A 14,718-nucleotide genomic window follows, 5' to 3' on the forward strand; every position below is an offset into this window, starting at 1 on the left:
TTGGTTGTGCAATGCTTGTTGCTATTGCCATATCTAGGAACAGCAATGTGAAAAGAGAAGCCACTAAACTAACTTCACTTGCACTGACTTACCCCCGTACAAATACACTTCAGTAGTTACTCCTTATTTATGCCACTGCAAATGACATTATTAGGAGACTCCAGTGCTGTGTTTTTAAAGAACGAACCATTTGTCTTTAGTTAGAATCTTCTGTTATTTGCAGGGCCACTAGTTGAGATGTTTCAAGCTGATGAGAATAAACAAGGTTTTGTTTACTATCAGAAGGCAGCAGGAAGCAAATAAATTTGCACAGTACATGGGAGAGCTTCATCTGTCCAGATGTTTTCAGGCCAGAAACAGTTCAAAGGCAAAGAGAAATTCTTATGGAAAAAAGATCCCATTTTCTCTCACCCAAACACAGATTATGTAGGAAGCCATTCCCACAGTAGGACTTGTTCTTTCTCTCCATATTCTTCTTCAGCTTTGCAGTAAGGCATCAGAAAACATCCAGGTAAACTTTTGCATCACACGCTTACTCTATGAAAACCTCATGGGATGCAGAGAGGCAGGATGCACGTGTGTGATACACATGCACCAAATGGTGCATTTCTCAGTGGGAGAAGTGGGAGAAGTCCAGCCAGAGACATTTCAAAGGAGGTAGGGGCAAAAGTCCAGAAAAATGACAGGAAACATGAGACAAGTTTTGTCCTAGAGATCTGCTTTTGTTTGAGATGCAGAAGTAACTGACTGCACAGGGGTATCATGGAACTACAGCACAGCAGGTTAAGGGTCACCAGCTATGCCATGTGTATGCAGTGAAATCAGGAATTAAGACAAGTAGGAGGGAAATGAAGAAAACTCCACAAATAAAAGGTAAAGAGGAAGCAGGGCAGTAAAATAAGTTATGATAAAGCTACCAAATAAGGATTAGCTTGCTCATTTGATATGATATTTGTAATAAAATGTGATCCTAAGGGACTTCCCAGATAACGAAGTCGCACTGCCCCCAAATGCGGAAGGAGAACCCCAACCTGTCTTTCTGTTGGTGGGTTTTCTCTACCATAAAGCAGATGCTAAATCCAATTTCCAGACTCCAATGGGAATTGCCAAAATCTACCTTCTCGCAGGACTCAGTCCAAAATAGCAGCATGAAAGGGATCCAATGCAACGCCATTCGCAGGACACGGGAGACTCCTGCGGTAAGTCTGTCAGTCAGCTGCTGATCTGTAAGTCAAGGAACTTCCTGATATGAGCAATAAGAAAACCACAGGAGAACGACAACACCTTTTGTTAGGTTGCATTCATGGGTAACTTACCCAGAACATTTATTCCCCATATGTCTTGCACTTGTTCTTTTCCTTGCTTAGTTTGTGGTAGGAAGAGATGGCGTCTGCGGCACCGTGTGTGAACACTCCCCTTTCGATGGCATCGTCCTGGTGCAGTGCACTGAACACTTGCTCAAGCACATGTGAGTCCCTTTTCAGTCTGGCTGTTGTACCCAGTCCAGCCACCCGGGAAGCCTCTGCCGGTGGCACGTTCCCCCTGATGCGCAGGGCCACCAAGACCCATATAACTGTCATTACCCATATAACCAGTCATTTACTTGCTAAAAAAGCAGTGTTAACAAATAGATTGTGCCTATGACCTTAATGACTTTTCTCTCACATGCTAACAGGAAAGAAAGCTCCAAGAAATTAGTCCGAGCCGATTCAGTGAGCGAGCTGCCTGCTCCACGGAGACTAAGATGGAAATGTTCCCCTGAAATTCAGGCACACTTGGCATCATCAGCAGAAAAACTCCAAAGGTAGAACAGATGCTTCATTTTTCTCAGCAGTGACTACAAGCTAGGAACTACCCAGTGCAGTGAGTGCAGGCACAGCTTTCCTCCGAGGGCTCTCCCTGCCCTCCTGCTCCTCCTGTTCCCAAGCTGGTCATACCCTGCATCTCTTTGCAGGATGGCACCCTTATGGGCTGGAGCTCCTGCACTGTATTTGGGAATTGCATTACGTTGTTTTCCTTCCATGTAAATATTAAGAAAGCTAAAGACCACTGGAAAAACGCTAGAGTCCTGTTTGCACGGGATGCAAACGGTGCAAGTCCTCTGTTTTTGTGGATGCACTTCATGGGTTTGACCTAACTAAAGCTGAAGGCAGGGCAGTGGGGATACACATATGGGACAGTAGAATACAACTGGTTTGAATAAACAATTTGAATTCAGGAATGTAATTTGTTTACACCCATGCTGCTCCTACAAAGGATAGTTCTTCTGACTGTGTTTCCAGACTGTAAAAGATTTGCATGATCTTTGGGGGTGGGGATGGCAATGGGAGATTTTTTTTTTTTTCAAATTATTTCATCTCAATGCTCAGGCCTGTGATCTGTCTGTAGAGAATGAACACATTGCCTGCATGATCAGCTGTACGTATCTCCAGTGTGCCGGCATTAGATGAGACTTCAAAGTGACTAGAAGCATACATGAGAGTATGAAAATGTTCAGGATGCAGAGTAATTCCTTTTTGTTTTTAAATAAAGGGAATAGTCCGCTAAATTGAAACTTGCAAGGAGCATACAGCCTTCATCAGGTTTTAAATCCACCCAGTTCTCACACTAGTAAATCTCACAGAAATGTGTTGAGAACAAAGGAGGCCCTGGCTTAGGATTCACGAGTGGAAACACTAGGGTTTTTTTGGTTTTTTTTTTTAATAAATAAATAAATTAAAAAAAAAAAAAAAAAGAGTGTTTTACTCAGATGAACAGAATGACCTGAGTGTCACAGCTCCTGTTAAGGCTGCAGATAACAAGGCCAGACCAGAACCTGTATGAATAAAAGCTGCTGACTAGGAACGAGTTACCAAAGGCCAGGACTGTCTGCAAAGTGGGAGCCCACTCAGCTCCAAGTGGGTACAGGGAGGAAAGGATCTCTGGGTTTTATTTGCAAACAGCAAGGGAACACAAGGCTCTTGCATCTGCCCCAGCAGTAACTGCCTCTGCTTGTTTTCCAGGATAGTCAAAAATCTGGACTTTATCGCCTACAAGTTTGAGAACTATGGAAAGGAATTTATTAAGAAACAAAAGATTAGCCCAGATGCCTACATTCAAGTGGCACTTCAGCTGGCATTTTACAGGTAAGGTTAATTCAAATCATAGGAACAAGGTAGCACAAGAGGAGATTCACAATTTGTTTTTTATACGGAGGGTCCATTTTTTCCTCAGCACCCAAACAAATGCCTTCTGCATGCAAATTAGCCATCTTGCCTAAGGACTGTAGGTCAGACAAGATAGAAGCTGCCACCCGGTTCTGAGACAGAGCACTCCTTTCCTTCGCTCCCTTTCCCTCTCCTTGCTCTACCTTCCCATCCCCGCGTCCCAGCCAGCGCCTTCCCCACAGCATTCCCTGCTCTTGGTGTGGAGAAGAGGGTGAGGGGACGTGGCAGCCAACCCAGCCGCCCACAGCAGCGGCAGCAGCCAGGGACCCCAAGTCCCCGGGGCAGCAGCAGTGCCTTGCCGCTGCGGGCAGCTTGGCAGGAACCGTGGCAGGAACCCATAGCTCTCCACCTATGCATCCCCTGCGCCCTGGGGTGAAAGCATTCACAGGGAGAAACACCACAGAAGCGTATCCGATCAGAGTTCCTACACAGGATAGTAACTGCTGCTGCTTCCTTCTTCACAGGCATCCCAAGATTTGATAATATCCTCTAATTTCCATGGTATTATCAAAGGTAAAAGCTACCTTCTACGTCATCAGAACATCTAACGCTCCAGGCTAGAGATCGGTTGCACACTTTCCGGCAGAACAGCCTGTTACACAAATAATTCTTTATCATGTCAAATTAAATCCTGAAGTGGTCTTTACCTGGTCAAAACCAGAGATGCCTAACACATTTTGCATGCCCCATTAACATCTGTTAAACGTCCATTTTGCATATTCCATTAACCAAACTCCAACAATGACCTGATCCAAGATCTTCATCTGGATCCCAGCCATGATATAAATCCCATGTATGCAACAAAAACCTCAGGGGATAGTTATGTTCCGAGACCCCTGCTTCAACTGGGAGGCACGGTAAGTGTCCTGAAGCGAGGAACAGTAGCTATATACCTGGACCCAAATTAAACAATAGTCTTCACACCCTGTTCTATTTGGTATGTAGGTTTTCATTCCAGTTCAGTGTCCAATAGCACCCTTTTCCCCTTTCAAGTTTTCTGTTTTTCATTCATACACGGAGTGCATTTTTTCTTGTTTTAAATAAAACATATTTCACACCCATAAGTAAATGATTAATTACACAATTATTTTACGATGCAGCACAAATAAAACATTCCTTGAGATCTTTCAGTAAATTTTAGTTTTACCAGCCTTGTTTTTACACAGCAAGTCATTTTTTACTGGTAATACATAACTAAAATGTATACAGCTGTAGGCAGCTCCTCATATTAGAAAGGAGTGAGCATCCATCTTTTTTAAATTTCTTACAGAATTCTATCAACATTAAGATGAATACTATGCAAAAAATAAAATCTTAGCTGTAACAATAAAACGTACCAAGCCTATATTTATTTTAGTCTTTATGACTCCTTGAAAATAATTATTCTTTGTTTTTCTTACTTCATTCTCTTAGATGCCACAGGAGACTTGTCCCTACCTATGAAAGTGCTTCCATACGCCGCTTTGATGAGGGCAGAGTCGACAATATCAGGTCTGCGACCTCGGAAGCTTTTGCTTTTGTAAAAGCCATGACTGATGACAAGACAGCTCTATCGGTATGTTGGTCTGGATCTCTGCCTTCTTTGGCAAAACACTAAACAAATAATGCATTCATGGTCCCAAATCTCTCACTTCTTAACTGTTAACTGGGGGCATAAAGGCATAGGGCAGGCTAGCAAGCCTTAGAAGATTTTGCTTTTTGTGCAAACCAACCATTAAGCTAATTAAAAATATTTCCTTATTTTTATTTAAGCATCCAAAAGATTCAGAGGTGCCTAAACATGATGTTATAAGAAACAATGCATCTGATTTTAGACTTCGTACTGTCTTCTGAATGATCTATCATCAGATCCACATCCTGCTCCCTGGAGAGATCTAGGCTGAACATGCGAAGTTCAGGATCATCATCCTGCCACGCCAGGGGAATTGCCTGGCAGGTCCCCTGCAGTCTGCAGCAGAGCTATCTACTGCTATGTGTGAAGTGATATAATTCACATGCTTTGATTTCCAAGTAAGGTGGATATGTTCTGGCTGATATTTTTGGGCTTAGAGGCATGTTTCTACCAAATAGAGTTGGTTTTATAGGATCCTCAAGAGGGCTGAACCTTCATGATGAAAAAACTTCATCAAACCAATAAAACAACTCTCACACTGTCCTGACATCATCCTGCTAAAGAAAAATTAGATTGCCTTTGAGACACCACCATCTGTTTGCCAGAAGCATGAGCACTGTACATAGTACATGGGGATGCGAAGAGGTACAGCTGAGAGAGCTGAGATGATAGCTGCACAGAGAGCTTTGTGCACTGTCCCTCCTGGCATCCCTGGAGATCCTCCCTCAACATCTCTGCGTGCCACTTCCACCCACTGCACTTCGCTGCTGTACAGGGAATTTCCAGGTGGCTGTTCAGATGCAAAACGCTGCCACAAAACAGATTATTTTGCACAGTAAGCCCACTCCAGTGGCAACAGCCCACATGGCTGTTCTTTAGAATCTAGCATAGCATTGCTAGAAGTGTTGCTGGGCTATAGATTAAGTGTAAATTAATGAAATATTGTAAACCAAGCTCTGATGTCCCAGAGGATAAAGAAACTTTGCCCAGCAGCGCTCTGCTCCTCCATGACTTCTTCAGTCTCCTTATGGTTACCAGGCCCAGAACTTAGCTCACGATGAAGAAGACTCAAGTAATTTCCATGTTAAAAGATAACTCCAAGGAAATCTGAAGTAATTCCCTACACTGAGTGGGTAACTCAAGGCAGATTATGACCATGCTATTACACGTAGTAGTGACTAGCATATGATAGACAAGAAGAGGCTGTTGTTACTTGCTATCAGTGTCCTGTCTGACAACATGGTTCTTAATTGTATTTCATTAGAAGCTGCTGTCATCTGTGCACACCTTCCCCTCCACCCTTGGGCGCTCGGCATACCCCCAGTCCCATCACACCTTGCTGCAGGCTGACTGTACTCCTAGGAGGAGCCAGCCTGCTCCTAGCACATGGTTTTGCCAGATCCTTCCTGTCCCCTCCAACAATTTGTTCCTACCTTCCCTATTCCAACATTTACCGACTTCTGCAGCTCTCCGAAAGCTTCGGCACTTCCCACCATTTTACCACCCAAATCTGAGATTGTGCCCACCTTTCCCAGCTTCACAGAAGCAAGCAGAATAATGCCATGCACGTCTAGAATGAGCTCAGTCTCAGCCCCCAGATCTTTACATTGCATGCCTTGGCAGTACTATACAGGGAGAATAACGGTTTCATCCCCCCTGAAAAACCTGCAATCGTAATGCAAACCAATCCACTGGCAGCTTTCCTGGCTTCTTGCCCACCGAGAGATGCAAAGGGCATTTAAACTAATCTGTGATTGTTCTTTCCCACAAACTTTTAGAAATCTTTGTTTTGATGTGAGCATCTTTCAGTTCAAAACTACATATATTGTTATCACAGAATCATTAGAAACAAAATTCACTTAACACAACCCTATTCCCAAGGTGATTTCTTGAGACCTACAGGTTGCCTCTGGATGCGAAGGGGTTAATTCTGTTTTTTGGACAAAGAGATGCATCACTTGGTTTAAGTAGCCTTGAACTCCCCAAAATGTTGTTTGTTAATAGCCATTCATCCAAATCAAATTAAAAACAGTTTTCTGATGCTAATAAAAATGATCTCCAAACAACTGTTTGAACAGTCACCAAAGATTGATCGAGTTGGATTGATTCTCTAGCAGGAGAAATATCTCATGCATTTGACACTTGCTGTAAAAGAAGCAGCAACTGACACTGCAGAGATTGCTGAACAGCTGTAAATTAATCAGATTTAAAGACTGCCTTTGGTAATTTAATCTGTATAAGGGAACTAAGGCCTAGCTGTAGCCCTATGAAAAAATATCAGGCTCTGTACTTTGAAGGTCCCTGATGGTGGCCTTGAATTGCTCCTGAAATGAATTCTTTGTTCAAAAGATCATTCATCGTCCAGAGGAGCTGAAGGTTCTCTGTTTATCTGGAGACCCAGTCATTTCTGGCTGTTTCAGGGTCTCCCAAAGTTGCAGTGTCGGACTTGATGTACAGCAGGGCAGCTCTTCTTAGGGTTGTTCCCTTAATATAAAAGGCTGCCATTTGACAGGAGTCAAAATTTACTAGCTTGTAATTTGAAACGCGAGGCATCGTGGAGGGTAAAGCAGCCTTGGAAAATTCTAGATGCCCTTTCACACAGGGGAGTAATTTTTTCACCAGCTAGTAAAATATCAGTAATGACTTTCATTAATATCACTGTCATTGTCTAGATAAACCATTCTGGAGAAGATATACTGCCTGGTTGTTTTGAAAACACCGAATTACACTAGGCATTTTTTTCCTCTACTTCAAATGGACTGATTCAATTAGTAATAACCTACACCCTCAAAATCCATGGAAGGAATCCATGAAAGAAACTGCAAGTCTTTCCTTGACTTCAGACCAACCACCACCAATAAGCCTGTTCAACCCTTGCACAACCGGGCACCGTTGCTGATCAGGACACTGAATCCCTATGGCTTTTCATTTATAAAGAGTATTTACACCTGAGCCAGGAGCAAAAGACATTTGAGAGTGCTTGCTTCTTTGACTGCTGGTTAATTGATGGAAGAACCTATTTCTTTGAGAGTTTATTCAATAATAGATATATTTTAATTCTCCCAACAGGATTCTGAGAAGATGCAGAGATTTAAGGATGCAATTGCAGCTCAGAGCAATTACACTATTCTGGTAAGTAAAACACTGCTTTGTCTGAATAAGGACTAGTTAGTTTTTTCAAGAAAAGCAGAAAGATACAATTGTTGACTATTTAAACACTAGAAAACATAGGCATCTCTACATAGGAAAGTACCTGCTACATCCCACCTACGAAAATTTCTCATGACCCAAACACCCTCCAAATAGACATATTCAACTAACCTCACCTTACAAAATACTTTCTGGAAAGCAAAATAACAAAATTCTGCATCAGATATCAGCGGCAAGACCATCCCTTTTGGGCATTAGCTCTCTTTTCTAGAACTTTTATGGAACACAACACTCTGTATTCAACATATTCATGGGGAATGTGCATTTGTTTATGATTTGTATCTGGGTCCTAATTAAGAGTCCCAGACACAAATTAGGATTCCACAATTTGGTGCTGTACAAGTTAACAATTAAAAAAATGGCCTCCATCTTAAAGAGCTTGCAATCAAAATTTAATAAATGGATTTTTTAAATTAATATTGAAAGGTTTGCAAGGAGGAACAGTAGCCACATGAGATAAGCCTTTATTCTGTGTGCTCTGTGACCACCACGAAATATTAGCCGTGCAGATAGCCAGGAGAAGTGGCAAGGACAGCTGAGAGCCATATCAGAATGAGAAGTAAACAAGGCTTAAAAGCAACCAGTTTAACTGCTGTGTAATACACATGCGAAATAGAACTCCAACTGAAAATCCAGATCCCCCAAATTTACAGGTATTTAGACCCATAAGCTATAATGTTACTGATAAGCTCAGGACAGCTGAGCCCCCCCCCCCCCCCCCCCCCCCAAAAAAAAACAAACAACACAAAACACTCACAACAAAACCAAAACCCTAACCATTTATGCATTTTCTTGTGTTGTTCTTCCCTAGAGGAGAGAGGTCCTTACTGGGACCTGATCCTCAGGTGGACTGCTATTCCAAAGTGCAATTTCTAATAAAGGTCATTAACAATGAGGGAATGATTATTGTAAGCTCTCTTTTAAAGATTTGGATGCAGCTTCTAATAAAAGGAAGAGATGTCCTCCAGTGAAATCAGTTTAGTGTCAAATACAGCTCATTTTCTGTTGATTAAAAATGAGACAATTCAGCCTGGGTAATGCTCTACATCCCACTATGCCAAGACAAAGCCCAGACTTACTCTACAAACAACTTAGTCAAACCACTCATGAAATTAATAAATGTTAATAAACAGCTATGTTAAGTGAATTTGCTACCCATGGTTTTTCCTCAGACCATTGCCTAACAAGCCCACATTGCTGATTACTGTTTAAATACTCATGGTATTCAAGAAATCATTCACTTCCAGAGGTGGTTTCAAAGGTATAGTCAGAGCACTGGAGAGGTGAAGTGTTGCTTTCAGGCAGAATTTGTTCCTAAGACTGTGAGACAAAAGAAGCAGGGAAGAAAAACAGTTTTGTGTTTCAAGCGTTGTGCTGGGAACCCACATCTTAGCAGCTGAGACTCCACATCATCTCTGAAGCAGAAGCAAGTCTTGCATCAGGGCAACTGTCTCACCTGAACCATCTCAGGGTAATCTCACAATGAACACAACATACTGTAGGTCTACTAGGTCACAACCAGTGGAATTTGTGTACATCTGTTCAAAAAAAAAAAAAAAGAAAAAAATTCCATAAAATCCCCCCTCCGAGTCATTTCAGTTCCAGAAACTGTTATAAAATTCAGCCTCCAGTGTAGCTCATGGGAAAAATAATAAAATCGACATCGGAAAATTAATTTTTCTTTAAATTTAAAAAGGTCTGCAGGTATTTCTATTCACCAAGCTCCCCTTTCCATCTCAGAATAGCAAAATGTAATTGTTGAGCCTTTAAACTACGGGCAAGACTTACATGATCTGACTAAATTGTGTGTAACAGACTGAAATGTAATAACTCCTAAGAAAAACAAACCAAAAAAAATCTACTTCATAAAACAAAAAGCAATTTAATGATTTTATTTCCCCTTGTTAGAGCTTACTAGTAGCATTGCTATCTTAAATGTGGAGCTCTAAAATCCGATTTAGCACAGTTTTTTCCTACACGTTGACTCACAGTTTATTTCGTTAGCCCGTCTCGGCCTCTCTTCAGACATGACATTGATCTATGTTGCAAAAATGTCATTGCTAACAGGCTTATAAATCTTGTGTGATAGCCAAATATTTCCTCTGATTACCAAGTCAGCTTCCCTCTATGGGGAAACACTGCCCTGATGTATGCTGCTTCCTTGCAAGCACCCTTGCTCCGTCTGGGCTGACCAACAAATAGCCTCCTTACCAGTGGGTGCCTACTCCCTAATAAACCAAACCAGATTATGCACTCCCGGCCCCCTGCTTCGGGCACTTATTGGTGGTTAAAACGATTCTCCTCTTAAGAGAAAAAGCAAACTTATGCTTTTCTGTTTTTTTTTTATTTATTTGTATTTTATTCTCCCCTGAAGAGGAAAACCAAGCTCGTGCTGTTTTTTGAATCCTGCCCTCTCTGCGGTTGCTCGTTCCCCTCGTTACAAGGGGCCCGTGTCACAGGGATATCAGTGCTGCTCTCAGTGTAATACAATGTCCCTTGTTCAGCATTTCCTTCCTACCTGGCTTCAGCCTGTTACCGGGGCTGAGCTACGGCTCAGTCCTCATAACCAGCACTCTCACCAGCTAGAATAAACCTAGTCTGAAGGATTCTAAATGCATGTTTTAATCTGAGGCAAATCCTGCCTGGCTGGAATAGCTCAGTGCTGTTCATCACATGCCAAAATTTTGATTTGGTTTCCTAAGGAACAAAACTCTACAACTAACCAGCTAAAGTAAGGGCTGCCCCTGAGATACTCCAGCTCTAAAATGACATCAGCACAGGGAGAGGGGGAAGGAACTGGGATATCTGGGCAATAAATTAAATTGAGAAGGCATTTGTGTCCCTAATCTCAGTCTTCTCAAGTGGTAGAGTATGCTAGTAGATCTGTGATAGGTGACTGGTAAATCTGTCTGTTATTCTGTGATCCCTGGTAAATCTGTTGCAGCCATCTAGCAGATCTTGGGATCTGAATTTATGGAATGACACATGCTTCCCCTGCCAGAGCGAGATGCGGGCAGCAAGGCAAGGAAAGATAAATTTGTTCCAATTTGGAAGTGTTTTGGAGCCTCTTATCTTGAAATATAATTCAGATGACTCACGGGAAATTCCAGAACAAATTTTGAGGTTTCTGGTGTCCTATATGCTCCCCTCAGCAGCTTTAGAAGCCCAGCCCACGATATTCAGCTCTGAGAGATGATGAACAACAAGAACGCCAGAAAACATCAGCACATAATACATCTCAAGACCATCTTCTTCCTAATTCTTACATCTTCAGAGCACCATATGAATTTCTAGTTGCTGATCATCAGCAAAGTACATACTTAGACTAATAGCTGAACATGACAGGCATTATATCACTCAAGCCAAGTTCATCAACTCTGACTAGAAAACAAGGCAGTAACAGCCAAGAAATCGTCCCCACATTTAGTTAAATGCTGGTGTCTTATCACGTTGCACACAGGCTATTACTGGAATGGCAATAGACAATCACCTGCTAGGCCTCAGAGAGGTGGCACGGGAGCACTTCAAGGAACTGCCAGAGATATTTACAGATGAGACATATTTGACAAACAATCGATTCATCCTCTCGACCAGCCAGGTGAGTTTCTTCTGTTCACTGGTCTTGCTAAGCAAAGGCTAAATCATTTGAGGTCTGCCAGACCTTGTAGCTCACAGTAAGAATGAGATATTAACAAAAAACAAAGCTGATACCATAAAGAAGTCTGCAAAATTCTCCAGATTTTTAACGCAGTTTTGGTTCATTCAGCAAAATCAGCACAGTAAATACTGAAGTTATCACTTCCTTCATAGCATCCCAAAGCCCTTTCTGGAAATTCTGGAAATGCACACAAACTCAGTAGAATTTCTATGAGGGCTCAGTGCTTCCTCACTTTCCAAACTACCCATCTTCCCATTCGCTTTCTTCTCCTCCTTCCCCTCAGGTGACAGCTCTAGTGGGAATTCTTTACTCCACAAGCCAGACAGGCTGCCACTCTGAGAAACAAAAGCCAAGAGCCATGAGGAAATTTTACTCTTAAAGGTAGCTGTGTTTGAGATCTTTGAGAGCCTGCAGTTACTCAGTGTAAGAGTGCAACCTCTGCAGGCATCCATCTTGGCTTTGCAGACTTTTTAGACATTTACAGATTTACAGTTATTCGCAAGTATACAAAGATACTCTGAGAGTCAACATTTCCTGCATTTCATGTTCTGAATAAGGAAACATCTTTGTAGCATAAAGCCTAAAAATTAAATGTTTCATTGCAGTCCTAATGAAAGAAGAAATCTATGTAGGAATTCATTTACTGAAACACTAAGCCAACGGCACAGATTGGAACTGTGCAACAAGAGAGACTTATAATATCACACTACAGCATAAAACCTTAATAAGTAATTTGATCTTGTCATAATGTTTGTAGGCTTTCAGACATGAGTGAATGTAACCACCATACTACTACATAAATTCTCCGAGAAACTATCCATGAGCAAAGAATGCTTCTGAATAGCTTTATGGCCTTCGGCTGTTGCACAGCAAATTTATCTGACAATTGTATGGCTCTATTAGCAGGACTAATGGCTTGTTCTACACCATTAAAAAGCCAAATGTCATTTGCGAAGGTCCATGTACACCAAGTGTGAAACATACAGATTTCTAATACATCTTTTATTTTCTGCAGTAGGAGGTGTTTTGCTCCTGCACTATGTCATGATTAAACTGAGGTGTAATAGAAATATAACAGCTAGATGCATTAAAACATGTTTTTATACAGCATTACAATTACAAATGATTATCAGAAATGGACAATACTACTTTCTGTAATTGACTACAATCTTCACATTACAAGTTTAACATAACTTTAAGAAATTAAAAACCCTAGTGAAGTTTTATGTATCGTAATTTTATGTATCAGAATTACATACAGCCTTAAAAATTCCCTATCTATCAGTAACAAAGCTTACAGCTGTTAAAGATCTATATAAAGTGAGCAAAGAAATGCATTACACCCACTTCACATGATACCAGTTTTCAGTCGCTGCCAAACAAACAGACCAACCGAATTCTATACCAAGATCAGCTTTTACCTTCCAAGTGCCAGCTCCAGGTCTGGACTTCTGAAGGAAGTGAGATTCTACAAGGGGGTTTCACCACGTTTCCAGCACTCATAGCATTTGCTAATCTTTTTCCTCATTCCTAACCAGTTGATTTCAGGTGCCTTGATTAATCAGAGATCACTCCTTACCTTCTCCCTGCAACCAGGTTCCAACTACTACGGAGATGTTCTGCTGCTATGGGCCTGTGGTGCCCAATGGTTATGGGGCATGTTATAACCCTCAGCCAGAGCATATATTATTCTGCATCTCAAGCTTTAAAGACTGTAAAGAAACGTGCTCAGGCATGTTTGCAAAAGCTGTGGAAGAAAGTCTCCTAGAAATGAGAGATCTGTGGAGCAAATGCAGCTCTACTCCAGCAAAGCCACTGGCTAAACGAGAAGCAGCCACGCAGCTGCAGAGCGACCGCAAACTCTAAGAGGCTGTGGGAATTACTCTCCTGAACTCACCTTACGAAGAAACAATGACATAGTCATTCAAAGGCAAGACAGTATTAGTAATATATTAGAGTAGAACCGAAATGTCATTTGTTTTACAGTGTTGCCAACATATAAAACCCTGTAAGTACTAAAGCTACCATTTCTTGCTTGACAGTCAGCAAAAAAGGTTTGGTCTCACTGGCTGAAACGAAGGAGGAAGAAATATGAGTATGTGTTGTACTGCCGTTTCTAACCATGATCAACTTAGGCCATTTTATCACCTAAAAAATTGAGTAAGTTTGTGTATGACATAAATACTGAGGCACAGCAATTAATTAATATCCCCTGCAAGTAGTTCTAAAATATTCACATCTATTCCTGCAAGATTTGCATGTAAAGAAGAAAAAGAAAAGAAATTTCCCCAGTCAGGAATGTTGAGAGTAACATTGTAAATAATAGGCTGATGCCATTAAACCTTGAGAATTTTCATGAAGACTATTTAATACCACCATGCTGTTTCCTACATAAGAAAAGCAGATTGATTTAACGAGCGGCCGCTGTGTACTTCCACAAACAAAGTTTAGCAAGATTATACTAGTGTTTGCACGTTCCCCATTTCAAAAATGCTGCAGAAATAATTTAGCCTTTATTCTGGTTTGCACTGGCCTCAAGCACAGTCCCATTCTGAAATTGGTGTACTGGAGATAAGATCCATCACAGCGAACTGGGACAATTTTGTCCGTAATAAATTGACTTAATTATTTCTTTCTATCAGTGAGCAAAATCCAGTCTGACAGAGAGGCAAAGCACAAAGCAGAAGTGCAATTCAGTCCTCCTCAAGACCTTTTTTGTTTGCACAGGAATGAATTTAGTCACTGTGACTAGCAGGAGAGTGTATGCAACCACACAAAATCAGAGCAATAAATAACTAGAATGAAAAGGCAAACTTGCAATGTAAGGAAGTCTCTGAGCTAGAGCTATACATACTGGTTTAAGTGTACTGGTACTCATATCAGCTTTGCATCATCCCACTTAGGAGGGATTTATATTTTGTATTTTTTTAATAGTAGATGTAGGGTATCATATGCTGCAATATCCCGTAAATTCAATCAGCAAGATAGTGCAGTATCTGCTAATTCCCATATTCTGTGAGCATTATCCTGAG

At 41.4% G+C, this 14,718-nt stretch overlaps 1 protein-coding gene across 1 annotated transcript in view; it reads left to right on the forward strand.

The window, feature by feature from the left end:
• CHAT (choline O-acetyltransferase) overlaps window positions 1–13,552 on the forward strand; it is a 29,702-nt gene extending 16,150 nt beyond the window's left edge. Inside the window, exons 8-14 of the mRNA XM_009944517.2 lie at window positions 1,368–1,468; window positions 1,676–1,804; window positions 3,003–3,125; window positions 4,620–4,761; window positions 7,888–7,950; window positions 11,489–11,626; window positions 13,283–13,552. Of these exons, the coding sequence (XP_009942819.2) occupies window positions 1,368–1,468; window positions 1,676–1,804; window positions 3,003–3,125; window positions 4,620–4,761; window positions 7,888–7,950; window positions 11,489–11,626; window positions 13,283–13,552 (966 nt within the window). The remainder of the gene's footprint in view (window positions 1–1,367; window positions 1,469–1,675; window positions 1,805–3,002; window positions 3,126–4,619; window positions 4,762–7,887; window positions 7,951–11,488; window positions 11,627–13,282) is intronic.
• Window positions 13,553–14,718: the final 1,166 nt, after the last annotated feature.

The sequence above is a fragment of the Opisthocomus hoazin genome, chromosome 6 (genome assembly GCF_030867145.1).
Source record: "Opisthocomus hoazin isolate bOpiHoa1 chromosome 6, bOpiHoa1.hap1, whole genome shotgun sequence".
NCBI classification, from domain to species: Eukaryota; Metazoa; Chordata; class Aves; order Opisthocomiformes; family Opisthocomidae; genus Opisthocomus; species Opisthocomus hoazin.